General features: G+C 42.7%; 1 protein-coding gene across 11 annotated transcripts in view; it reads right to left on the reverse strand.

Moving 5' to 3' along the window:
- syne1b (spectrin repeat containing, nuclear envelope 1b) overlaps nucleotides 1-27,852 on the reverse strand; it is a 137,606-nt gene that overhangs the window by 103,140 nt on the left and 6,614 nt on the right. For 5 of the 11 annotated variants that reach the window (XM_036954553.1, XM_036954555.1, XM_036954548.1 and 2 more), the window contains exons 3-29: nucleotides 25,153-25,248; nucleotides 24,857-24,940; nucleotides 24,479-24,499; nucleotides 23,717-23,809; nucleotides 23,291-23,475; nucleotides 22,837-23,033; nucleotides 20,663-20,772; nucleotides 18,948-18,980; nucleotides 18,611-18,718; nucleotides 17,941-18,078; nucleotides 16,900-17,064; nucleotides 16,556-16,668; nucleotides 16,140-16,308; nucleotides 15,822-15,918; nucleotides 15,697-15,717; nucleotides 15,064-15,266; nucleotides 11,295-11,459; nucleotides 10,887-11,039; nucleotides 4,283-4,426; nucleotides 3,863-4,030; nucleotides 3,475-3,633; nucleotides 3,017-3,181; nucleotides 2,620-2,754; nucleotides 2,170-2,328; nucleotides 1,660-1,868; nucleotides 700-808; nucleotides 297-461 (exon numbers count right to left, since the gene is read on the reverse strand). In XM_036954553.1, the coding sequence (XP_036810448.1) occupies nucleotides 297-461; nucleotides 700-808; nucleotides 1,660-1,868; nucleotides 2,170-2,328; nucleotides 2,620-2,754; nucleotides 3,017-3,181; nucleotides 3,475-3,633; nucleotides 3,863-4,030; nucleotides 4,283-4,426; nucleotides 10,887-11,039; nucleotides 11,295-11,459; nucleotides 15,064-15,266; nucleotides 15,697-15,717; nucleotides 15,822-15,918; nucleotides 16,140-16,308; nucleotides 16,556-16,668; nucleotides 16,900-17,064; nucleotides 17,941-18,078; nucleotides 18,611-18,718; nucleotides 18,948-18,980; nucleotides 20,663-20,772; nucleotides 22,837-23,033; nucleotides 23,291-23,475; nucleotides 23,717-23,809; nucleotides 24,479-24,499; nucleotides 24,857-24,940; nucleotides 25,153-25,248 (3,564 nt within the window). The remainder of the gene's footprint in view (nucleotides 1-296; nucleotides 462-699; nucleotides 809-1,659; nucleotides 1,869-2,169; nucleotides 2,329-2,619; nucleotides 2,755-3,016; nucleotides 3,182-3,474; nucleotides 3,634-3,862; nucleotides 4,031-4,282; nucleotides 4,427-10,886; nucleotides 11,040-11,294; nucleotides 11,460-15,063; nucleotides 15,267-15,696; nucleotides 15,718-15,821; nucleotides 15,919-16,139; nucleotides 16,309-16,555; nucleotides 16,669-16,899; nucleotides 17,065-17,940; nucleotides 18,079-18,610; nucleotides 18,719-18,947; nucleotides 18,981-20,662; nucleotides 20,773-22,836; nucleotides 23,034-23,290; nucleotides 23,476-23,716; nucleotides 23,810-24,478; nucleotides 24,500-24,856; nucleotides 24,941-25,152; nucleotides 25,249-27,852) is intronic. The other 6 variants (XM_036954559.1, XM_036954550.1, XM_036954549.1 and 3 more) reach the window with 5 other exon arrangements.

The raw sequence follows: 27,852 nt of genomic DNA on the forward strand, positions 1-27,852 counted from the left end.
TATTGCTTCTTCAACCTATGCAATCTATTCTCAGTGAATTTGGTGATGTTTTTTCCCATCTTCAGAGAAATTAGTCATTGAAGTTGTTAGGTTTATGTCCCATCCTAAATCCTGATTTCAACAGGTTGACCACTAGATGGTGCTGTTCCTGCTATTAGCTTTAAAAAAAATCTGTTTCTAACTACATACTACAAACAATCTGAGATACTGGGTGTCAAAACTCCTATTCTTTGTGCTTTTTGAGGTGGAACAAACCTTATGTAATGTAATGCCCTTCCCAAGCTTAATTTCCTTACCTCAGTTAGATAGAAGAGGAGGCCCTTGAAGTTGGTGGAAAGTTTATTCAGGGCCCCAGCCTGCCTCTGTGCATCTGTCTCAGAGGAGATCTCTATCAGCACAGACAGACGGGATTTTAGCCAGCCCAGGTTCCCCTCCTGCAGCTCTGCATCGTTCCTCAGCTCCTGGAGAAGGGAGAGTAAGGTGTCAACGGTTACTGTTCTGTACAGTGTTTTTTAGCTCAACAGGGTCATAATGAGTAGGGCACACCATTGAAAAACATTTTGAAAAGGAAAGCCCAGGTAGTCCCTCCCTGTTTTAGTCCATTTATGTCAGTTTGGTTCCTAATGAACCCGTTGACCCTGATGTCTTTAAAACATAAAGTATATGCATTGTCGTACACACAGGGGGACTCCAACTTACTGTAATGGTGGACTTGACCTGTCCGTACTTGCTGGGGTCATTGGCTCGCTTCCTCAGCAGTCTGAGTTGGCTCTCTTTAGACGACAGCCAGGCTGACAGCTCAGAGAACCTGGGATGAAGATGGGCAAAGTATGATCATACTGTATATCTACCCAATATTCCAGTTTTCATTAGGTTTAAATAGTAAATAGATTAGTGGTTTGTTACAGTGGTGTCATTTCAGCTAAACCTAGGGTATGGCAATGTGACAGGGTGGGGGGTGGTTGAGGAAGGGGGGATCCCCCCACCCAATACATTTTTCAAGCTCATTTAGTGTATTTCTACACAATTTAAACATTCGAAAACAGCGAAAACAAGCAACATTTACTACAGCCACTATCATCTAGCCTCATTCCCTTCAGTCGATATTAGGAGATTTATCATTCTACAAACATACAGCAATTAGCTGCTGCTCACTAGTTTAGTGCCGGGATTAAAAACTCTAGTTTAGTTTCATGTGAAGTCAAACAGCAGTTACCTAGCCATCTACAGCCATCTTCCACCTCTGCACTGTTTTAAGAGAAAAGTTGCTCTGTTCACAGCAGATGCCTCGACTCGGTGTGGTCTAAAGACATCCCACCCGCTCAGCCAGCCAGAGAAAAAGCCTGCCCTTCTATCCGCTAAACTGCATTTCCCTTTTAATCAGGATTGGAATGATTTCAGTAGCCTATTTTAAATTGTTGGTGTTGAGCTACGCTAAGGTATGGCAACTGCCATACTCTGCCAAACCCAGTTGACGCCCCTGGTTTGTTATTAGTCAGTGCATAAATATGGATAGTGAGTAATGAGTGACTACGAAAAGGCAGAAAAGGTCCTTGGACTTGAAACAAAAACAAAACGATATGTTATGATGATTAATAAGATAATACAAATCATCATCATGACAGTCTTGGATCAGCATCGTTGGTGAGGCCTTATTACCTAGTGTTAAACTCCTTCCACTTATCAGGGTGATGCATCAGTTTGTGATGGGTGCTGTCTATCTCCTCCCGGAGTTCAGAGTAGGCCTTCTTAGAGTTGTCCAGAGTCTGGTGGGCTGGGTCTCTGTCCGGGAGCTTCTGACACAGTTCCTCCATCAAGTGTAGTCTCTTCTCACACAGAGACTGAGGACCCTTCTCTCTGAAGAAGCCCTGCAGAAAGGTACATTGTTAATGTGACAAACTCTATCACAGGGAGACATCAAGTGCCAAATACATTGACAATCATCAAACAATAACTTATATCATGAAATGCAATTTCTGAAATATGCACTGTGGACCGGCACTGTGATTGTGATATATTTTATTCTACAGGGTAGAGTGACAGTCCCCACACATTCACTGCCTGATATGGGCCAGATCATGTGATCTCGGCAAAGCAAACTGAGTTGCACCATGGAATAGAGATCACTATTAGATCAGGATGGAGACCACAGCCATCAACCCGTCTCACCCTGTGTTCCTTGACCAGCCTCTCGCTCCCCATGCCAGACAGATGTCTGTTCTCCCTGGTCAGCTCTGACTGACACTCCTGAAGGGAGACCATCAGCTTGCTTCCCTCCACCTCTACCTTCAGTTGCAGCAGGTGGTAGGGCGCCTCTGTCTGGACATCCTGAGAGAGGGAGGGAGGGAGGGAGGGAGGGAGGGAGGGAGGGAGGGAGGGAGGGAGGGAGGGAGGGAGGGAGGGAGGGAGGGAGGGAGGGAGGGAGGGAGGGAGGGAGGGAGGGAAAGAAGTAAAGAGTGAGGGACTCTTTCAGTCTCACTGTTAACCTGAACATACTATACAATACAATGAAGGTCTATCCAGGACTGACGAAGTGCACAAGACATTGAAGAGGAATTTGATAGGCTTTGAATGATTATGATAGCTAGTACGTGTCCTTTCTGTCAACATGGCACCAACCTTCCAGTGTTTGTGCAGTTTCCTGACTGTCTCTTGCAGACTCTGCTGCTCCTGCTCTGGCAGGATGTCTGTCAACTCATCACACGCTTTCAGGAACGCATTGAGGACCCGCTGGTCCAACTGCCCAAAGAACTCCTGCAAATATTGACAAATATTTGTCACTGAGATTTTCCTTATGATCCTACCTCTCCTTCCCTTATCTACTGATTCCCTAGTCAAGATTCGCCTGGTCCAGATCTGTTTGTGCTGTGCAGCCAAGTGTGCAGCCATTGTCATGGCAAACATTAAACATAAGAGTTGGCAATGTCACAAAAACAGATCTGGGACCAGGTCAAACAGTCCAGATCAAACAACATCTAAAACCCTGGTCCTATCCATGAGCAAGCTCTTGTCTTACTGTGTGTTTTTTGAGCAGGTCTTCTGGGTGGCCTCTCTCCGTCAGAGAGGCCTGAGCCACCTTGAGCACCTTCTCCAGCTCGACACGGGACTCATCAAACCTCTTCATTAAGCTGCTGTTGGCCTCCATGTGTTTCCTCCAGTCAGTGGACTCCTTGATCATGGCCTGTGACACACAAATACAGACATACTCACAAGCAGTCTCATCATCACCATCGTGTCCTTCAGGGACAGTACAGTTATACTGAATTGATTTGAACATGCTGTATAGCGCGGCTACGTCATTCAGACGCTCTCTCCCTCACATTACACAGTGCGCTACACACGTTTCCTCTGTCAAAACCCCATGATTGATTGATTGATCAAGATCGATTATGTTTATTCATTCATTTCCAAAATTACACACAGCCCTAACCTAACCGCGAAGCCTGCAGTGCCATGTATAGTCATGTCTAGTACCCGTGAGGACGCCTGCAGGTCAACAACTCTCTTCTGCAGCAGGGCCATGTCCATGTGCTGTAGGGTCTTACTGCTGTCCAGGGTTCTCTGGATGCCCTGATGGTTCTTCTCAATCACTGTCAGACACTTCTTACAGCTCTGGGTGAATGTCACCAGCTCCTGGAGAGGCAGAACCAGGATAGTAGAGTTTAGAGACTTTGGGTTACTAGTAATAACATAAATGGGTCAATTAAGCAATTTGTTCATGTTAACTAATTAGGCGATTAAGTAGAATTATGTTTTGTTGATGTAGAAAGTCGGTCTAACAGTTTGAATGGCAACCAAAACCTAATCCCTCAAGCACGTTTCATCACTCATTCTGTTCAACCCCTGACCCTCCTGATCTCACTTGGCATTTCTGTTTGAAGTCCCCGGGGGCCTCTGAGTCCCTGGAGCAGGTGATGTGGCTAGCCTTCTCCAGAGCCTGGTAGAACCCTGTGATGTTCTTCTCCATCTCCTCCAGAGGGGGAAGCAGTGACTGGGCCTCCCGCAGCAGCGGCAGACACCTCTCCCTTATCTGGTGGAAGGAGGACACAGTGAGAGAGGTAGTGTTAAGGTCATCTGGAGAGGAATGGCTGATCGGAAAGACTAGGTGATAGACAAGAGGTAATCACTGATCTAACAAAGTTGGCTTGGTGAAAGCGGGGCTTCCAGTAAATAACTTTCAGCAATCTAGTAATATCTGATCAATGATTATTCCAAGGAAAGGAGGAGGGGAAAGATGCAATTTTGAACAATTCGAACAGGAACAGGTGAGCTGGATGGTCACCTTGCTCATCTCCTCCTTAATAGAAGCCATGACAGCCAGCATCGTTGAGACCTCATCCGGGGATGTGTCCTTGGTCAGTAGTTGGGCGGTGCGGGTGGCTGTCTTACAGGCTGCCTCCATGGCAGGCACTTTGTGCTTGATGTCCTGGAAAGGGATGCGGAAGGACAGAGATCAAACATCAGTCCATTCCTTCTTACTTTAAGTATTTATGTATTCATTAATTGATTTACCATTTACGTAACCGGGAATGTCTATAAAGAACAAATGTTTTGATTTACAATAACAGCCTGATGACATTGCAACAAAGTGAGCCAAGCTGAGGTAGTTCAATAGGTAGTTCAATCAATTTTGAAAGAAAAGCAAATGTGCATGTTCTGTATGTTCTGTGTGCCTTCAGAAAGTATTCATACCACTTAACTTATTCCACATTTTATCATGTTACAGCCGGGTTATATTGAGTTTTATCTCAACCATCTACACACAATACCCCATAATGACAAAGTGAAAACGTGATTTTAGAATTTCTGCACATTTATTGAAAATGAAATACAGAAATATCTCATTTACATAAGTATTCATACCCCTGAGTCAATACTTTGTAGAAGCACCTTTGACTGCGATTACAGCTTTGAGTCGTCTTGGGTATGTCTGTATCAGCTTTGAACATCTGAATTTGGGGATTTTATCTCATTCTTCCTTGAAGATTTTCTCAAGTTTTGTTTAATTGCACCGAACAAAAATATAAACGCAACATGTAAAGTGTTGGGCTCATGTTTCATGAGCTGAAATAAAAGATCCCAGAAATGTTTCATTCACACAAAAAGCTTATTTCTCTAAAATGTTTGTTTACATCCCTGTTAGTGAGCAATTCTTTTTTTTCCAACATAACCCATCCACCTGATTAAACAGCAGGATCATTACACAGGTGCACCTTGTGTTGGAGACAATAAAAGGCCACTCTAAAATGTGCAGTTTTGTCACACAACACAATGCCACAGTTGTCTCAAGTTTTGAGGGAGCGTGCAAATGGCATGCTGACTACTGGAATGTCCATCAGAGCTGTTGCCAGAGAATTTAATGTTAAATTGTGACCCGTTTCAGGAAGCTAGGCGTATGTCGCACGTCACTACTTCACAGGAGAGGCATGTGAACCGTAATAACAAACTTGTATTCCATATGTGAATATGAATCCATTTGTTAAATGACAAGCCTTGTTGGTTTTAGCGACAGAAAAAAGCCAGGAACCTTCCCGCTAGCCATGATTGGCTGAGATAATGGCTGGGCTGGACATCCCGGGAGATGAGTTTGGATTGGTCCGCCATGTAGCATGCTTCTGTCTATAACATGAGCTGCTAAGTACGTGTTGGTGTTACTCTGGACCCTGATCTCTTTTTCGACAAACATATCAAGAATAGTACAAGGACAGCTTTTTCCATCTTTGTAACATTGCAAAAATCTGAAACCTTCTGTCCAAAAATGATGCAGAAAAACGTATCCATGCTTTGTCACTTCTAGATTAGACTACTGCAATGCTCTACTTTTCGACTAACCGGATAAAGCACTAAATAAACTTCAGTTAGTGCCAAACACGGCTGCTAGAATCTTGACTAGAACCTCAAAAAAATATCATATTACTCCAGTGCTAGCCTCTCTACACTGGCTACCTGTTAAGGCTAGGGCTGTTTTCAAGGTTTTACTGCTAACCTTCTAAGAATTACATGGGCTTGCTCCTACTTATCTTTCCGATTTGGTCCTGCCGTACATACCTACACATACGCTACGGTCACAAGACGCAGGGCTCCTTACTGTCCCTAGAATTTCTAAGCAAACGGCTGGAGGCAGGCCTTTCTCCTATGGAGCTTAATTTTTATGGAATGGTCTGCCTATCCATGTGAGTGACGCAGACTCAAACCTTTATTGAAGACTCATCCCTTCAGTAGGTCCTATTATTGAGTGTAGTCTGAGCCAGGGGTGTGAAGGCGAACGGAAAGGCACTGGAGCAACGAACCAGCCCTTGCTATCTCTGCCTGGCCGGTTCCCCTCTCTCCACTGGGATTCTCTGCCTCTAACCCTATTACGGGAGCTGAGTCACTGGCTTACTGGTGCTCTTCCACGCAGTCCCTAGGAGGGGTGCGTCACTTGAGTGGGTTGAGTCACTGACATGATCTTCCTGTCCGGGTTGGCACCCCCCTCATGTTCGTGCTGTGGGGGAGATCTTCGTGAGCTATACTCGGCCTTCTCTCAGGGTAGTAAGTTGGTGGTTGAAGATATCCCTCTAGGGTTGAGGCGGCTGTGCGTTGGCAAAGTGGGTGGGGTTATATCCTGCCTGTTTGGCCCTGTCCAGGGGGTATTGTCGGACGGGGCCACAGTGTCTCCCGACCCCTCCTGTCTCAACCTCCAGTATTTATGCTGCAATAGTTTGTGTCGGGGGGTAAGGTCAGTCTGTTATATCTGAAGTATTTCTTCTTTCTTATCCGATGTCGTGTGTGAATTTAAGTACCCTCCCTCTAAATCAGGACTACCTGGCCTGATGACGCCTTGCTGTCCCTAGTCCACTTGTCGTGCTGCTGCTCCATTTTCAACTGTTCTGCCTACGGCTATGGAACCCTGACCTGTTCCCAAGACGTGCTGCCTTGTCCCGGACCTGCTGTTTTAGACTCTCTCTCTACCGCACCTGCTGTCTCTAACTCTGAATGATCGGCTATGAAAAGCCAACTGACATTTACTCCTGAGGTGCTGACCTGTTGCACCCTCTACAACCACTGTGATTATTATTATCTGACCCTGCTGGTCATCTATGAACGTTTGAACATCTTGGCCATGTGCTGTTAAAATCTCCACCCAGCACAGCCAGAAGAGGACTGGTCACCCCTGCTTCCTAGGTTCTGGCCTTTCTAGGAAGTTTTTCCTAGCCACCGTACTTCTACATCTGCATTGCTTGCTGTTTGGGGTTTTAGGATGGGTTTCTGTACAACACTTTGTGACATTGGCTGATGTAAAAGGGCTTTATAAATACATTTGATTGATTGATTGATTGATAATCCGTTCTTCCGCTGCTTTTTTAAAAGATATAACGTTAGCCATCAAGAACTACAAAAGTTTTGCCACTTTACTCAACAACATTGATGCCTTGAATTTAGCAGGTGCAATCGACAGATCAGTTGGAAAAAGTTGTGATGGGCTACTTTCTGCACACGCCACGGTCAGTGTGAACCGGAATGATTTGACACAACGCTGGTCAAACAAGATGTAGCTACCATCAAAACGGAGTTATATGGTTCCAGTCTGTCGTGAAGCATTCATCCATGTATATGGGTAAGTGTCTAGCTACATTTTCAGATATTATACATTCCTAATTTTGTCAGAAAGTCATTTTCATTGCAAGTTAAAGCATACTGTTAGCTAGCTAGCAAAAGTTAGCTTCCTGGCTCGCTAGCTAACATTACTGGTATAGTGTAGTAATATCATTCTAATCAGAAATACATTTGCATTGCTAGTTATAGCCTAATGTTAGCTAGCTAGCTAACACTGATCCTAGTTGGTTAGCTTTAGCTACCTGCAGATTCATACTACAGCTATGACAATCAGTTTGTATTGGTGGTAGTAGTATGAGTTGTGATTATGCCGGTTCATTGTTTAGCTAGCTAGCTACATGTCTACACAAAAGACTTCACTTCTCCAGACGATTACATGACAAATCATGTTAGCCAGGTGTGTCTGGGGGTTATTATGGCCATCTATTGTATTTCATGAACATGTGTATATGTCTAGACAATAGTGACTGGTTGGTTATAGCATTTCATTCACATGAACCACCAATTTAGACAATTGTGTCTTGGTAAGCAACATCTATTAATTAAAAAATATTTGTATCTGAACACTTACTATTTTTGACATTGCTTCTATGCAAATATGTAAGTAACCATTTCACTGTACCGTTTACACCTTCTGTATCCTGTGCATGTGACAAATAAACATAGATTTTATTTGATATAGTGTGTTTTTACCAGAGATGGTAATGTGAAGAACAACATTTCCTGCACCAAAGTCAGATTAGGATATAGGCCAAGATAAAGTGTATTTTTACCTAGAATGTTTTCCTTATTGTAGGCTACTACTTTTACCACTTGAAGTCTTGAAATCTTTGGTTATTTACTACACTACTCACTCTGTTTAGCACATGGCCTCAAATGTGAATCCTTAAAGAGATGGGTGGACATGGGGCTAATGCTTATGAGGATGTGAACAATGCTGAATGGGTGTAGACAAAGCAGAACTCTTCAGTAGGTGTAACAAAACATTCAAGGGCAATTTTTTCAAAAGTTTATGAACTTTCAAAGCAGAATTACTTTCCCATTGTTCCTCAACTGTAGTGTATGATACACCATTTCCTAACTCTGAGTCTCTACTTTTATCCAATGTAAAAAAAAAAAAATGCAATTTCAAATTTTGCTACATAGGACTGAATCCAGGTGGTGAGTCACATTTCTCTACCATAAGCCACCTCCAACATTGTTTAGATAATTTGGCACTACGTCCAACCGGCCTCACAACTCCAGACCACGTGTAACAACACCAGCCCAGCACCTCCACATCCGGCTTCTTCACCTGCGGTATCGTCTGAGACCATCCACCCAGACAGCTGATGAAACTGTGGGTTTGCACAAACTGTCAGAAACCGTCTCAGGGAAGCTCATCTGGATACTCGTCATCCTCACTAGGATCTTGAGCTGACTGCATTTTTGCGTCGTAACCAACTTCAGGGTGTAATTGCTCACCTTTGATGGCCACTGGTGCATATTGGAGAAGTGTGCTCTTCACGGATGAATCCCAGTTTAAACTGTACCGGGCAGATGGTAGACAGCGTGTATGGTGTTGTGTGGGTAGGCGGTTTGCTAATGTCAACTTTGTGAACATAGTGTCCCATGGTGCCAGTAGGGTTATGGTATGGGCAGGCATTAGCTACAGACAACGAACACAATTGCATTTTACCGATGGCAATTTGAACGCAAAGAGATACCGTGACGAGATCCTGAAGCCCATTGTTGTACCATTTATCCTCCGCCATCAACTCATTTTTCAGCATGATAATGCCCATGCCCCATGTCACAAGGATCTGTACACTATTTTTTTTTAAATCCCTGTTTTCCCATGGCCTGCATACCCACCAGACATGTTACCAATTAAACATGTTTGGGATGATGAACGTGTACGCCAGCATGTTCCAGTTCCCACCAATATCCAGAAACTTTGCACAGCCATTGAAGAGCAGGACAACATTCCACCGGCCACAATCAACAGCCCGATCAACTCTATGCGAAAGAGATGTGTCGCGATGCATGAGGCAAATGGTGGTCAGACCAGATACTGACTGATTTTCTGATCCATGCCCGTAACTTTTTTTAAAGGTATCTGTGACCAACATATGCATATCTGTGTTCCCAGTCATATGAAATCCATAGATTAGGGCCTAATGAATGTATTTTATATTTTTGTTCAGTATAGAGCGGCGGTGAACAACAATCTTTAAGACTTTTCACAGATTTTCAATGGGATTCAAGTCTGGGCTTTGGCTGGGCCACTCAAGCACTTTCACATTCTTGTTCTGAAGCCATTCCAGCATTACTTTGGCTGTATGCTTGGGGTCATTATCCTGTTGGAACATAAATCTTCGCCCCAGTCTAAGGTTGTTTGCACTCTGAAGCAAGTTCTCATCAAGGATTTGCCTGTATTTGGCTTCATTCATTTCCCCCCTTTATCCTTACCAGTGTTTCAGACCCTGCCACTGAAAAGCCTCCCCATAGCATGATACTGCAACCACCATGCTTCATGGTAGGAATAGTGTTAGACAGGTAATCTTTTGCCTTATGCTCTCAGTATTTCACATGCTTTTTTGCAAACTCCAGGCACGCCTTTTTATCAGGAGTGACTTCCATTTTACCACTCTCCCATAAAGGCCAGATTGGTGAAGTGCTGTAGAGACTGTTGTCCTTCTGGCAGGTTCTCTCATATCCGCCAAGGAACTCTGTACTTCTGTCAGAGGGGTCTTCGGGTTCTTGGGCACCTCCCTGACCAAAGTCTTTCTTGCCCAGTTGCTCAGTTTGATCGGACGGCCAGCAGAGTCTGGGTAGTTCCATATTTGTTTTAGTTTCCAATGATGGAAACTACTGTGCTCTTGGACACTCTTGGAAATTGTTTTATAACCTTCCCCAGATATATACCTAATCATCTCGGAGATCTACGGACAGTTCTTTGGACATGGTATAGTTTCTGCTCTGACATGCACTGTCAGCTGTGGGACCTTGTATAGACAGGTGGGCTTCTTTCTAAATAATGTCCAAACAATTGAATTGGCCACAGGTGCTCCAATCAACTTGTCATCTCAAAGATGATCAAATTAAATTGGATGCACCTGAGCTCAATTTGGAGTTACATAGCAAAGGGATGTGAATACTTATGTAAATTACATATTTCTGTATTCTGTATTTGATTTTCAATAAATTTGCCAAAATGTCTAAAAACATGTATTCACTTTGTCATTATTTTGAATAAGTCAAGGGGTTATAAATATTTTCTTAAGGCACTGTAAGTACGTGATGGGTACCTCAACATCTTGAACGAATGTCCTGACATTCAGGAAGGACACTTGGACAGGGGCAGTCATCTTGTCATTGGTTGCATTCATGAAAGTTTTGAGAGTAGCGATAGAGTCTTGATAGTCCTGTTTCAACTTGTCCACCTCATCCGCTCTAGCATACTGCCATGGAAACAGTGAATACAATGAATGTCTTTATAACTTGAGCATTCAATGTGAACTTTGCTTATAAAAGCAATGCCAAGATCTTTTATGACACCTGAGTCTCACAGCCTAAATAATAGTGGTTAGCCCTGACACATGGCTGTAGACTAATGAGTCTACAGCCATGTTTCATGGCCCAATCCGGAAGTATGCTTCTCAATAATCATAATCGTAGGTGCAGGACAAATAGGAGATTTAAAAAAAATAATTTACATGTTTGACTTTAACGAACAGCTCTCTCCACCTCCCATTGAGAAGAAGCAGCTGCTGCTTAAGGTCTCTGGAGATGGTCTCGTCGCATGTCTCGATCAGGAAGTTCCCTGCATCATTCATGTCCATGTGCTGCTGGATCCAGTGAGGAAGGTTCCGGAAGAAGTCCTAGGGTTGAAGAAGAAAGACAGAAACTCTACACAATTGATAGCAATAGCTGTGAGCATAGAATATACAACATTGAATTTGCTTTAAAGGGGCCAACAGACATAGTGGGTGTCTATACAGCCAGAAAGAGTATTTTGGCACAGCACTTCAAATGTAATGTTGACCCAAAAAGCATATACAGTACCTTCGGAAAGTATTGACTGCTTGAACTTTTCCACATTTTGTTACGTTACAGCCTTATTCTAAAATGGGTTAAATAAAGTAAAAATAAAAAGAATCTACACACAATACCCCATATTGAGAATGTGAAAACAGGTTTTTAGAAATGTTTGCTAATTTATCAAATATAAAAAACAGAAATACCTTAATTACATAAGTATTCAGACCCTTTGCTATGAGACTCTAAATTGAGCTCCGGTGCATCCTGTTTCCATTGATCATCCTTGAGATGTTTCTACAACTTGATTGGAGTCCACCTGTGGTAAATTAAATTGATATGACATGATTTGGAAAGGCACACACCTGTCTATATAAGGTCCTACAGTTCATATCAGAGCAAAAACCAAGCCATCAGGTCAAAGGAGATAGGATTGTATCGAGGCACAGATCTGGGGAAGGGTACCTGAAGCTTTGAAGGTCCGCAAGAACACAGTGTCCTCCATCATTCTTAAATGGAAGAAGTTTGGATCCACCAAGACTCTTCCTTACAGCTGGCCGCCTGGCCAAACTGAGTAATCGGGGGAGAAGAGCCTTGGTCAGGGAGGTGACCAAGAACCCGATGGTCACTCTGACTGAGCGACAGAGTTCCTCTGTGGAGATGAGAGTACCTTCCATAAAGGCAACCATCTCTGCAGCACTCCACCAATCAGGCCTTTATGGTAGCCAGACGGAAGCCACTTCTCAGTAAAAGGCACATGACAGCCCGCTTGGAGTTTGCCAAAAGGCACCTAAAGGACTCAGACCATGAAAAACAAGATTCTCAGGTCTGATGAAACCAAGATGGAACTCTTTGGCCTGAATGCCAAGCGTCACATCTGGAGGAAACCTACGGAGGAAACCTACGGTGAAGCATGGTGGTGGCAGCGTCATGCTGTGGGGATGTTTTTCAGCGGCAGGGAGACTAGTCAGGATTGAAGGAAAGATGAACGGAATAAAGTACAGAGAGATCCTTGATGAAAACCTGCTCCAGAGCACTCAGCAAAGGTTCACCTTCCAACAGGACAACAACCCTAAGCACACAGCCAAGACAACGCAGGAGTGGCTTCGGGACAAGTCTCTGAATGTCCTTGAGTGGGCCAGCCAAAGCTCAAACTTGAACCCGATCAAACATCTCTGGAGAGACCTGAAAATAGCTGTGCATCGAAGCTCCCCATCCAACCTGACAGAGTTTGAGAGGATCTGCAGAGAAGAATGGGAGAAATTCCCCAAATACAGGTGTGCCAAGCTTGTAGCATCATACCCAAGAAGACTCGAGGCTGTAACCGCAGTGAAAGGTGCTTCAACAAAGTACTGAGTAAAGGGTCTGAATACTTATTTAAATGTGACCCGTTTCAGGAAACTAGGCGTATGTATTGGGTCACTAAATCACAGGGGAGCCATTTGAACATAACACTTTTTTTTTATCAAAAATTGTTTTTTGGGGGCAGAAATGCCTTCTCGAACATGTGAACATTCATGTGCCTTAATAACAAACTTGTATGACATCTGTAAATACAAATAAATTGTTAAATTATGAGCCTAGTTGGTTTAGCCACAGAAAAAGTGAGCAACCTTCCCGCTAGCCATTATTGGCTAAAATCATGAGTGGGCTGGCCATGCCGAGAGATGAATTTGAATTGGTCTGCCATATAGCAGTAATCCTGTCTAACACCGACTTATTTTTTTTTTAAAATCTGTAGTAAATCTGCATGAACCTAATGTCAAGTTAAAGTGTACTGTTAGCTAGCTAACGTTAGCTGGCTGGCTCGTTAGCTGGCTGGCTATGCTCTCCACTTCTTGGAGGACCGAGTTTTGAAATCAGTGGAATTCGAGTATGACAGCTAAAGAGATGGAGAAAACACCTGCCTCTGGATTACATCTTCAAACTAAGGGCAAACATGGCATCCGACAGGAGATGCGTCCAACCATGATGTAAGATAGTCTAGCTAGCTACATTTTCAGATATTATACATTTCTAACTTTAACATAAAGTATTTTCATTTCAAGTGTACTGTTAGCTAGCTTAAAAATGTTAGCTGGCTCGCTAACTAACGTTACGTGTATGATCTTATAATTCGTATCTCAAAGCCACTAGTTATAGCCTAATGTTAATTAGCTAACATTGAATCTGGTTTGTTAGCTACCTGCAGATTCATGCAGGGTAGTAACGTCATGAGTTGGGATTATGGTTCATTGTTTACCTAGCTAGCTAGCAACATGTCTTAACAAAAGGCTCTCGTTTTAGTGTGCCAGAGCGCAGAATAACTGATGAATTTATGAACGCTCAACACCCATTGAATATGGCTGGTGTCAGTAAACGTAGGCAAAAAAGCATATGAAATTGTTGCCAACTGCACAGTTAAAGTCACAAACGCTCTGGATAACATGAAAACAGCCTAACCAGCTCTGCTAGGGCGAGAAAAATGGTCAGAGTGGGGTTTTCTCTCATTATGTGTCTGGAAGTAGCTAGCAAGCTAGCCAATGTTAGCCAGTTAGCTTGGGTGCATGACTGCCGTTGTGAGGTCAGAATGTTCGGATCAACCCTACTCCTCGGCCAGAACGTCCAGTGTGAGCTCTGAGCGCCAAACGATCTGGATTTACATATGGACAATTTGAAAGCACAGTTGCAGTCACCAACGCTCTGGATAGCATAACAGCCTAACCAGCTCTGCTAGGGCGAGTAATGTTCAGTGAGCTGTTCTCTCTCACTTAGATGTCTGGAAGTAGCTAGCAAGTTAGCTTGCATGCTTGACTGCTGTTGTTAGTATATTCGGATCAACCCTTAAAGAGATGGGTGAGGCTAAAGCTTAAGAGAGTGTGAACGATGCTGAATGGTGTAGACAAAGAAGGGCTCTTAAATAGCAGTACCAAAACATTCAAAGGGCATTTTCTCAAATGTAAGTTTACAAGTTCATCAACTTTCAAAGCAAAATGACTTTCTCATTGTTCCTCAACTGTAGTGTTTGATATTCCATTGTGTAGCTCTGAGACTCTACTTTTATACAATGTAAAAAACACAATTTCAAATTTTGCTACATAAGACCGATTTGAGCCGGACGTCACAAATGTGATATTTCAGTTTTTTTTTATTTTATACATTTGCAAATAATAATTCAAACCTGTTTTCGGTTTGTCATTATGGGGTATTGTGTGTAGATTGATGAGGTAAATTTTTTTTTAAATAACCTTTAGAATAAGGCTGTAACGTAACAAAATGTTGAAAAAGTCAAGGGGTCTGAATACTTTCCAAATGCACTGTAAATCCAATAAGAAAAAGGGAATGGGAGGTAAAAATGTAAGCTGAGAGTATTTTTATTCTAAAACATCAATTGTTGTCATGGAATAAAGATACTCTTAGCTTAAATGTTTCCCTTTTTGCCTGCCACCCACCCAGCCTCATGCTCACCCGTTTTTTGTTCTCTGACTGGTTGAGCATCTGCTCTGCGTCCTCCAGCCAGGCCTGCAGTCCAGCCACCGTGCTGCTGTACTTCTCCCAGTTAGAGATGACCTCCTCCAGCATGCTCCTCACGCTACGCACCTCCACCGACAGGTTCCTCCACTGGGCCGACGTGTCCGACAGGAACTTACCCACCCCCTCCGCTTCCTCAACTGAAAGAAAACATCATGGAGTCAGTTCTCTCTTCATCATGACATACGATTTTTCAGTGGTTAATTGGGTCACGTACCAACCCATTACTCAAGATCTTGTTAATAGAGCCTAGTACAGAGACGTTTCAAGGCTGTTGGATAAGCCAAGCAAGTCAAGACAGCAAGGTATTTGCATTTGCAGTGTTTCACATTCCAAGACCTACTGTGACTATTGTTACTGTATCATGCAAAGAGTAATTGTGTTACAGGAAATGATCTTTGTGGAAGAATATAGAGTAGTCAGTTCGTAAACAGCCAGGCGCAGTGAGATTCTATCAGATTCCTTTGATTTTTTGTTAGACCAGTGAACCACTAGTGCACAGCAAATCAAAGGCTAGTGTGGTCACCATGTTACCTATTGTATATCAATACCAAATGAATCTAGACTTACCTTTCCTACTGATCTTAATGCCTAGAATATGAAATCAACAGTTAGCACATTTAGCCCTCTCTGACAGACAACATTCAATCAAAGCACATCTGAGGTGAACATACACAAAAGAAAAACCCCCTTACCTGAACCATCAGACTTGATGTAGACATCTGCAGCTTGCCTGAGTGCCTTAAATGTTGTCTCATACTGTTCAAAGAACTTGTGTCCATCAATGAAGGACTGTTGGGAATGATGGTGAGATAAGCATGGAATTATCATGAGGATAGGATTGGAACAATATCCATTGAAAATTAGCTTGGTGGTTCCAGATCTGTTTGTGCTGTCTTACCAACTCCCATAGTCATTTTCATGGCAAACATGAGGTTGGCTAAACAACACAAATAGATCTAGACCACCAGGCTACCACAAACCAGTAACAACTAATGGAAAGGCCAACTCACAATGTAGCTCTGCAGCAGTAGTTCCACGGAGTCACGGCGGCCATATTTGATGATCCAGGACTTGAGCTTGGACTCAGCCAGAATGAGAAACGCCATCAGACGGTACTTCATCTCCCAGAATTCCAGTTTGATCAGGTGGGCATGAGATGATGTGGACACATAGTTGAACCTGTTTGACAAAATAGAAAATCCATATTAACATTCTAATCAAACTGATCAATATCAGTCTTATTTAAGTAATGTCATATTGTCCCTGGTCTGTTTGTGTTTTCTTGTCAACTCATGGGTTGACAACGACCGTAGGAGTTGGCAAGAAAGCACAAACAGATCAGGGATCAGGCTAATATTGTTCAGAGACATCCATAGATGTGTTACAGTATTAACACTAATGTAGAGATGACTGAAGGATGACTAACCGCTCAGCCATGTCTTGGAGCTGTTCAGAGGGGACAGGGACCCCGTTCACAGATCTGTCTCTGTGGATCTGCTGGAACGTCTGCTGGTGGGATTCCAAGTTCTTCAGTACCTCCTAAAAACACATATCCACATACATGCACGCTAAAATAAAAAAAACTTGTTGAATCATTTAGACTAGACACTGGTGCAACATCCAAAACATCATTGTGACTTTGTCATCTTTTCTTATATGACCAACAAAACCAAGAATTTTGAGATTTGCTGTACCTTCGCACAACGCCTATCCAAGGATCGTTTTACAACAGTACATGTATATATTATGAGATTTTCTCTTGCTGAATACCTTGTGCTGCTCCAGCTTCCTGTGGATCACGTTGGCTGTCTCTTCATGGGCTTGTTGGATGGGAATCTCCTCTCTCAAGGCGATCTCAGCTCGATGCAGCCAGGCTCCGATCACCCCCAGTGGGCCAGGCAACGACTTATCCAGATGGATGTGCCAGTCCAGGAGCTAGTATAGGCAAATATTACATGTCCAAAGACTTTAAGCAGGTGCTTGATAACAAAAAAAATGTAAAGTCTGCAAAATGTGGCAAAAACTGCGATCTATGCTCCCATGTGGTTTGTTAGTGATATTGTTTCGACCACCCGGGTATTCATCAAGTTTCAGTCCAGGAGCTGCAACGGCCACCCATTACAGCCAGAACAATCAGTACAATCGAGGCATTAGCATTAACCATGCAGTTTAAAAAGCAGGTGGTGATTAAAAAGGTTTCCACATGTTCTCAAGCATCTACTCCAGTGGATGGCCACAGTGCTGTGCTACTCCAGTCCACAGTCCATATAGGCTGGGGACACTCTATCAAGTGAACAAAACCCTTTCTGTTCCCCTCGCTCCAAAACTCGCATGCCCTCTTAATGAGCGCTCCTTCGAAAGCTTGCGCCTCACTGAACACTCATTCAGTTTATTATGATAGCTATCCGGGCTCGCATTCTGCAATGCAAGTCTCGGTCTAACTAATAAACACAGGGCAAATGAAAATGAGTTGGCGGACAAAAATAACAATTTCTCAATGACAAAGGTTACAGTCTATTTATAATGGTCTCTGTGGGCCGGTTTCCCAGACAGAGATAAAGCCTAGTCCTGGACTAAAAAGCTATTTCAATGGAGATCCTCCATATAGTACGCTCTCTAATCCATAACTACAGTGGACTTGATCTGTGTCCGTGAAATCGGCCCTTTTGAGTCTGGCCCATAGATTGTGTGTAGTCTTGGGCTGGTTGTGCAGTAACCTGGTGGACTATCTTTGTAAATAAGAGTTGACTGAAGCAATATGGGATCAGGCTAGTTGTCCAGGGGTCCATAGACAGCAATACACTGACTCACCCTGATAGAGACACGTTCCCACGCTTGTTTGACCAGGGCCTGGTCTACAGACAGCTTCCCATCCCTGTGCACCGGCTGCAGCAGAGGCTCTGTCTGTTTCTTCTTTATCTCATACTGCACACGGAAACTCTTGAAGCCCTGGAGCAAAGTAGAAACACGAGTATTAGAGGTGTTACATTGAGTATATGTTACATTGAGTATATGACACACAGGAACGTAGAGCTCAGTCAAATATGGGCCTGTTCTTTATAGTCTTTCCTTGATTTTTAGTGCCCTCTTCCCACATCCTTTTTTAAAACGTCAGCGAGGACATGAAGATACAAGAAATTGATGAAGGATTATTGAGAAAGAGTCATGGTGTTTACGACGCTCTGTCTCTTCCCTCTACACGTAGTATGATGTACGTTACCTCGTGACCTGGAACTAAATATACCATAACATTAGCCAGCTACATACGTAGCATGAGATTTGGTTCCAATCACCTGGTACTTGTTGGTCAGGTTGCTCTCTGCCCCCTGGTATTATCTGTCAGATTGCCGTCTGCCCCCTGGTCACCTGGTACTAACCTGGTACTTGTCGGTCAGGTTGCCCTCTGCCCCCTGGTCACCTGGTACTAACCTGGTACTTGTCGGTCAGGTTGCCCTCTGCCCTCTGGTCACCTGGTACTAACCTGGTACTTGTCTGTCAGGTTGCCCTCTGCTCCCTGGACTCGCAGCACGTCCCTCTCCAGTTGATCCAGCCACACCTTCAGCTCTCTCAGAACCTTACGCTCTTCTCTCTGGGAAGTCAGTTAACACACAGCATTCAGATGACACATAATATTCAGGTAATACAATGCACCATTATTCTTCCTCTCTCAACCCGAACAGAATTCTCAACAAACTACATACAGTAAAACCACTCCTACCAAAACCTTCCAAATAGATTTCCAGTACCACAGCAAGCACAATAAGATTCAAAGCAAAATAGGAATCCCTGATGAATCTATGTATTCAGTGACAACATACCTCAAGCATTTGCTCTATATCTTGAGGACCATACTATCCAGGAAAGAAAGCCACACGAAGAGATGCAAACAAACAGACAGCACAGAAAGGCATTAGTGGCAGCGAGAGAGAGAGAAAGAGAGAGAGAGAGAGCAAAATCAAAGCGAAGCCGTGACATAAGGAATAGGACATAAGGAAGAGGAAATATAGCACACTGCAGGCAGACACTACACTACACGGGCATGGATGGACTTACCCGTAGGTTTGGGATAGAGAGTGCAAAACTTGGAAAGTAGCGAAGAAGCAGCTTCAAATGCAACAGGAAAGATAACGTAAGATGGAGTGAGAGCGTGACGGAGAGATGGAGTGAGTGAATGACGTAATGCACAATGAGGAAAGTAAGATGATTGCCGAGTTCATGCAATGACAAATTGTTTTTATGTATCTTTTTTTCATAAAAGCTGTCGTTGGTGTAATGGGAAATATGGTTAGCAACAAGCATTAGCATACTGAAAACACAAATACAAGAGCAGATACAACAATACAATAACAGAGTACATAAAGCATTACAACAATGAGGGTGCCAGTATTAGTTAGCCACTTGATATTAAATATACTGTAGCTGGGTAAACTAGAACAATCATACTGAAAACGCAAATACAATAGAAGACAAAAGAAAACAAAAGCAGAGAAAAGTACTTATGGGAGAGGTGGTTCTAATTCTGGATGCTGATTGGTTCAAACGGAATTCCAGCCGGTATCTATTCCGCAAATTACCACCGGCTAAATCTATGATGTTAAAATGCCTATTTACTCTGTTCCATCTGACTGCGCAATCCACTGTCTCATCAGCTCAGTCAGGCAATTTATATACTAGATCTACCCTGTAAAAAGCATCTAGACTTGACCTCCTATTTCTTTAAGACGAGCATTTGGTTTTCAACAGCGGAGATTTGTAATAACCTTGCTGTCTGTCTCTCTGACATTTGAAACATTGTTTCAGTATTAAAATTCGATCTCCAGCTGTCCTATGGTAACGAACATGTCGGCAGTCAGGACAAGACAGACAGGCTGGCATCTTTTATCAGCCAGTCGAAATCATGAATTACCATAATTTTTGTGGATATATATACAAAGAAATGTCAATAGAAAAACAAGAAATGCAGCTAGTTTGCTGTCATTCCAGCTTTAGTTTGAAGTGATTGTGTTAGCTGTGTAGTTGGCTATCTCTTCTGAACAATGGTCTGGCGAGAGAGACAATGCTCTATGCCAGACGAAATCTCACATCATAAGGTCATTGTTATGGATGTATCCAAAGAAAGATCCCCAGATCCCCAGATTTAGAACAAAAAGACTTAACGACAGGGTCTTGTCTCTGGCAACCAAACCTTGGGTAGCAACCCTAGATTTGTGTTGGGACTATATCTTGGATTAAAGGAGGATTAAATAGTATTAATAAATTCATCCAAATAACGATTTTAATGAAAATATGTCAATCATTATTTGAATATGTTGGTAACCCGTTGTATAAAAGTGATAATACCCTCAAAGCCGGTGTTTGGAGGATATATTGGCGCGGTTTGCCGGCCCGAGACGAACAAAACCTGTGCCAATATATCCTCCAAACACTGGCTTCTCCGGTATTATCACTTAAATAAAGCATTACAACACAACACTGAGTTTGCCAATGCCAATACAGTACTTGACTCAGGACTACAGTGAATATGGCTTGGTACCTCATCTTCCTGTCCATCTGTCTCGGAGTGGTGGGGGTTGGGGTAGTGCTTGAGGAACTGAGCCACATATGTCATGATGGACTTCTCATCCGGTTTATCTACATCCACATCTGCAGAAGAAGAGAGCGAGAGAGAGAGTCTGGCGTGAAAGTAGTAAATAATAAAACAATGACATTAGTGGTATCCATCAAGCAAACTACAGTATGTCAATTAAGTATGATTGATGTGTGTATAGGTCTATTGCCACTTTCAATTAGCCGTATGTAAACTGTGGTCTTTTAAAATGTATATACAGTGCCTTGCGAAAGTATTCGGCCCCCTTGAACTTTGCGACCTTTTGCCACATTTCAGGCTTCAAACATAAAGATATAAAACTGTATTTTTTTGTGAAGAATCAACAACAAGTGGGACACAATCATGAAGTGGAACGACATTTAATGGATATTTCAAACTTTTTTAACAAATCAAAAACTGAAAAATTGGGCGTGCAAAATTATTCAGCCCCCTTAAGTTAATACTTTGTAGCGCCACCTTTTGCTGCGATTACAGCTGTAAGTCGCTTGGGGTATGTCTCTATCAGTTTTGCACATCGAGAGACTGACATTTTTTCCCATTCCTCCTTGCAAAACAGCTCGAGCTCAGTGAGGTTGGATGGATAGCATTTGTGAACAGCAGTTTTCAGTTCTTTCCACAGATTCTCGATTGGATTCAGGTCTGGACTTTGACTTGGCCATTCTAACACCTGGATATGTTTATTTTTGACCCATTCCATTGTAGATTTTGCTTTATGTTTTGGATCATTGTCTTGTTGGAAGACAAATCTCCATCCCAGTCTCAGGTCTTTTGCAGACTCCATCAGGTTATTTCAGAATGGTCCTGTATTTGGCTCCATCCATCTTCCCATCAATTTTAACCATCTTCCCTGTCCCTGCTGAAGAAAAGCAGGCCCAAACCATGATGCTGCCACCACCATGTTTGACAGTGGGGATGGTGTGTTCAGCTGTGTTGCTTTTACGCCAAACATAACGTTTTGCATTGCAAGTTTAGAGGGATGGCCAGGTCTTGGTAGATTTGCAGTGGTCTGATACTCCTTCCATTTCAATATTATCGCTTGCACAGTGCTCCTTGGGATGTTTAAAGCTTGGGAAATCTTTTTGTATCCAAATCCGGCTTTAAACTTCTTCACAACAGTATCTCGGACCTGCCTGGTGTGTTCCTTGTTCTTCATGATGCTCTCTGCGCTTTTGACGGACCTCTGAGACTATCACAGTGCAGGTGCATTTATACAGAGACTTGATTACACACAGGTGGATTGTATTTATCATCATTAGTAATTTAGGTCAACATTGGATCATTCAGAGATCCTCACTGAACTTCTGGAGAGAGTTTGCTGCACTGAAAGTTAAAGGGCTGAATAATTTTGCACGCCCAATTTCTCAGTTTTTGATTTGTTAAAAAAGTTTGAAATATCCAATAAATGTCGTTCCACTTCATGATTGTGTCCCACTTGTTGTTGATTCTTCACAAAAAAATACAGTTTTATATCTTTATGTTTGAAGCCTGAAATGTGGCAAAAGGTCGCAAAGTTCAAAGGGGCCGAATACTTTTGCAAGGCACTGTATAGAGTAAAATACAGGCCGGGCAGGAACATAATTTCTATAACAAATATGACACAGTAAAAACAGGGAACACATTTGTGCCCTGAAGGAGACTGCATTTAGTGTTTCCTCTGACACAGTGACATCTAATTATAAATGTCTCCTGTCATCTCTATCGCTGACCTGATCTCTGAGAAAACGAGGGCCATGATAAACACAGACGTTTATTGAGGTTCGTAATGAAGCCTCAGGGCTCAGGAGTCTGAATCTCTCCTGAAGTGACTGCTGCTGAGCTGCTGTCTGCATTATTATCTCCAGACAGACGTATCAACAACACTTTGAAGGAACGAAACACCCATAAATAAACCTTGCACAATCTTCAATGAAAACTTTAATAGAGTATTCCATAAAGTTCTGTTGGAATTGCATAGTTTTTGCATCATGGAAGACAGAGGTGGAGATCCTTTGTTGCTGCCCTATGTATCAGCCGGAGCTGGGGATGAGTGAGGGAGTGTACGCTTATTTTGACAAAGCAATCTTTTATTTTTCATTAAATAGAAGAGGAGAGGTAGTAACCTTCTGGATCCAGCAGGCGTGGGATGCCCAGCTCGTTCTCGGCCAATGAGAAGGCTTCCTCCAGATTCTCTTTGTTGCTCCTCCTCCTCACCACCTCCATGTCCACCAGGTCTGGGCGGATGGCATGGACCACAGAGTGGAACGCCACCCCGCTCCGCCAACTAGCACCAAAGTCCTTCACTTCCATGCCCTGACGCCTTGGGACAAACAGAAGTATATGTTTACAGCGGGCCGGTGGCAGAGCACTCTTGAAATGATAACTCAAATTATGATACAGACAGTTCGGGTGATACAGACAGCTCTGTTTCCTATACTCTTGGCTGACGTGGAGAAAATGGTAGAGAAAATGATGTTGAACTGGTCTTAATTTAGTTGTAATGACATCATTTCAACCCGTTTTGCCCGCTGGAGCACTGGTTAGAAAAGCTGGCCAAATATATAATGGCATACGTACTTGGCGGCGGTGCACTGCACCCATCTGAGCAGGGCCCTCTTTGCGTTGCCCTGGAACTTCTTAGGTACTACCTTCCTCTTCATAGGGGGACTGCCCGTCTCTGAGTTACTGGCCATGCTGTCCATTGAGGAGGTACTGCTGGACAGGGCTGCCAGGGCTGGTAGGTTACTGGTCAACTCCTCGATCTGACAGAGGGTCAGCAATTAGAGCAAACATGCTGTGAGTAACCATAGCAACATCAAATAACTGTATGTAGATTAGATTAGATTAGATTAAAAAAGTGCATTAAAGTGTCACTTCTCGATATAACAGGTAAAAACAACACTGAAGACCACTCACGGAGAGTTGTGAGACACTGTTAACATTCACAGACAGTCATATTACAACATGTAAGTGTCAAACTGACCAGATACAACAACACATTACCTGGAAGTAGAGAATGACGGTCCATATCAACCCCAGGACAATGGATGGTCGACCGTCTGCGATGTCAGTGGCATGAATGTTGACTAGCTTGATCTGTTGGGAAAGAAAACCCCAATTTAACTGCAATTCACAACTTGTCATGAAATGAAATGTCTGGGAAATACATGTACTCATACATAGGTACATTCTGAAATAATGTTTAACAAATAAAGGCATTGTTGAGTGAGTGGGCCATGGGCATAGTAATGACAATTTTATGTTTCTTCTTTCACAGCCATCAAAATCAGCTCTCTGATGCAACAACGTGATATTTGGAAGAGCGGAAGCAGGTGAGGCAGAAACAGCCAAGCTCAACAAAGGAAAAACATAAAAGCTGTAGAGTACTCAATTTGGCAGGACAGTAACAATAAAGCCAATGGAGTGAATATCACTGTAACAAACTTTGGATGAGCAAACTAGTTGACATTAAGGTTGCTGCATATTTACATTCGTCTTTTTGTAGGATTCGTTTGGATGATGTGACTATTTCACAAAGGTTGGAGAAAGGAGAGGGCAGGAAAGATTTGACTCCAAAGTTTCAAAATGCATACAAAATTGCATGACAACCAGAAAGCACCTGGTTGATGGCACTACAATAGTCAAGATGCACAAAGAGGAAAAGAATGGCTCAATCAAAGAATAGCTAGGAATAGACACCGTGAATTAAACAAAAGGAATGCATACAGTATATGAACACAGTGTGTTTTACAGGCAGCCACTGACCGGGGATCCTCGGTACACAGACTGAGGTCAGAGGTCAGGCATGGTGAGAGAAGGTCACAGTAAGATACAGGCCTCAAAGCAATACTGACTGAGAGAGGATGTACCATCCATATGGCCTTGCATAGATACATATTTCCATGCATTGCCTCCATTTATCTATCTTTGTTCATAAACACTATGATACAATGTCGTATTTTCAAACCGCTAGCATTAAACAGAGATGAATATTCTTTTCACAAGCCTTGGCCAAATGTTTTGAATAAAACCCTTAGAAGATATGTGACATTGCGAATGGGCCCTTAGGGTTACATGTTAAACTCGAGCTATGACAAAATACTCAGGGAAAATACTGTGTAGTTACTCTGAGGGCGTGCTTACCTTCCTGCCTTCGAGGAACCTGAGGGCGGTGCCGATGTTGGACACCCAGTGGATCCTCTTCAGCTGGCGGCCCTGCTCACATGGCTGGGGAGAGAGGAGGGAGGGTTCAAGTAAAGTTTAAGTGTATTTTCCATATGGAGTACTGTAAATACACAAAATCTTATCAGAGCGCTCACATTAAATACAGCAAGAAAGTTCAATACAATATTATGGTAATTAAATACGACTGAACTCTGTAGCATGAACAGAATAATCCAGCATTACCAATGATTGTATATATTAAGAGCAGCGCTTACTAGTCTCTGTCCAGACAGCACCTCCAACAGAGCCAGAAGTTTCACCCCATCTTTGATGTCCTCGAAGAGGTCGGTGACCTCTAGAGGTGGTTTACGCTAGGGAAGAGAAGATTCAACAGTGAAACTAATACATTCATTAATTGGTCATTGGTAGGCTATACTGTTACAAATTATAGACCACCTATTGTTTAAAACTTCTTAGGGCTGCAATTCCGTTAACGGGATGATATGACAACAGCCAGTGAAAGTGCAGGGTGCCAAATTCAAAACAACAGAAATCTCATAATTAAAATTCCTCAAACATACATGTATCTTATACCGTTTTAAAGGTAATCTTGTTGTTAATCCCACCACAGTATCCGATTTCAAATAGGCTTTACAGCGAAAGCACCACAAACAATTATGTAGGGTCACCACCAAGTCAAAGAAAAACTCAGTCATTTTTCCAAAGAGAGGAGTCACATAAAGCACAAATAGAGGTAAAATGTATCACTAACCTTTGATGATCTTCATCAGACGACACTCATAGGACATCATGTTACCCAATACATGTATGTTTTGTTTGATAAAGTTCATATTTAGAAAATAAATCTGAGTTTACAAAAACATCCAGTGATTTTGCATAGCCACATCGATTCAACAGAAATACTCATCATAAATGTAGATGATAATACAAGTTAACACATGGAATTATAGATATACCTCTCCTTAATGCAACCGCTGTGTCAGATTTCAAAAATACTTTACGGAAAAAACAAACTGTGCAATAATCTGAGACGGCGCTCAGAAAAATAATCAAAGTAGCCGCCATGTTGGAGTCAACAGAAACCAGAAATCACATTATAAATATTCCCTTACCTTTGATGATCTTCATCAGAATGCACTCCCAGGAATCGCAGTTCCACAATAAATGCTTGATTTGTTCGATAATGTCCGTTATTTATGTCCAAGTAGCTACTTTTGTTAGCGCGTTAGGTACACATGTCCAAACGCTCGTGCAGTACTTCGGACAAAAACTTCAAAAAGTTATATTACAGGTCGAAGAAACATTTCAAACTAAGTATAGAATCAATCTTAGGATGTTTTTATCATAAATCTTCAATAAAGTTCCAACAAGAGAAATCATTTGTGTCTAGAGGAGCAATGGAACGCAGGGCGATATCATGTGGAATGCGCATGACCAGGAAATGGCTCTCTGCCAGTAACCTGACTCATTCAGCTCTTATTCAGTCCCACAACACAGTAGAAGCCTCATTCACGTTTCTAAAGACGGATGACATCTAGTGGAAGCCCTAGGAAGTGCAACTTCATTCATATCCCACTGGGAATTCAATAGGGCTTGGGTTGAAAATCGACCAACCTCAGATTTCTCACTTCTTGTTTGGATTTCCTCTCAGGTTTTTGCCTGCCATATGAGTTATGTTATACTCACAGACATCATTCAAACTGTTTTAGAAACTTCAGAGTGTTTTCTATCCAATACTAATAATAATGTGCATATATTAGCAACTGAGACTGAGGAACAGGCCGTTTACTCTGGGCACCTCTGGGCACCTTTTGTCCAAGCTACTCAATACTGCCCCTGCAGCCATAAGAAGTTAATAAAGACATTATCTTATTACAATCCACTATAATCTTTCAATAAGTAAATCGTAGAAACACAACACATTCATTCTCGCACAGCCCTTGTGTTGAGGAGAAAATAGAGCAGAGCTAGCTAGCTTCGGGCTGATGTACAAGCAGAGCTAGCTAGCTACTATACAGGTTGGAGTAAAAGTAGAGCTAGCCAGCTAGCTACAGGCTGGAGTCCAGACTGAACAGCCCTCTCCCCAGCCCTTGTGTTGAGGAGAAAAGAAAGCAGAGCCAGCTACAGACTGGAGTCCAGACTGAACAGAGCTTGTTGGCTAGCTAGCGGCTGGACTATAAAGAGAACAGAAAGAGCTCCCCTGCAGCTGAAAAGATGGTGCCTGTGCATCTGAGATGGCGAGGTGCCCGTGCCTGAGGCAGTGTGATTCAGAGCAAAATCAGAGCATGGGTCCATTTAACCCTAGCTGGGCATAGTTGTTTCATGTAACACACTGTATCCAACTATCCATGTATTATCAGAGCTGAGGGAATTCTGACGGAGTTAGGTGACAGAGAAAACTACATCATGAAACACACAGAACATTCTCAGAAATCATACACGAAAACAATGCATTCATTAATGGAACGCTGGTCTTTGTGGGAATTGTCTTGGCAGGCTGAGCTGTTCGTTTCACAACTCGTCACATTGCATGACAGGACGACAGGATGAAGTTGGCTGGGACTGTGGAGTACAACAGTGTGAAAAGTATACACTGTTTTTTGTTCTATTTTCTTTGCTTCAAAGACAGAATCTAATGGAAGTCTTTTAGATAATATTATTCCTCCTTTATGACCACCAGTATCCTAACAACAAGATCAATTTAAATATATAAATTACATTAAACTATTTGACCAGCAACACAAACCATACATCTCCAGAATGTCATTACACTTAAATGAGTCACAAGGTACAAAAAAAAAACATCAAGCCCATCCTGGGTTTTGTGACAAACAAAATAGGAGTCACATGACAAGACCTTTTCACTGTCATGAAACACACACATGCACACGCACCCACACATACACACATGTATGTGCACACACATACTGTCATAACACACACACGCACGCACA

Source organism: Oncorhynchus mykiss, chromosome 19 (assembly GCF_013265735.2).
Source record: "Oncorhynchus mykiss isolate Arlee chromosome 19, USDA_OmykA_1.1, whole genome shotgun sequence".
NCBI classification, from domain to species: domain Eukaryota; kingdom Metazoa; phylum Chordata; class Actinopteri; order Salmoniformes; family Salmonidae; genus Oncorhynchus; species Oncorhynchus mykiss.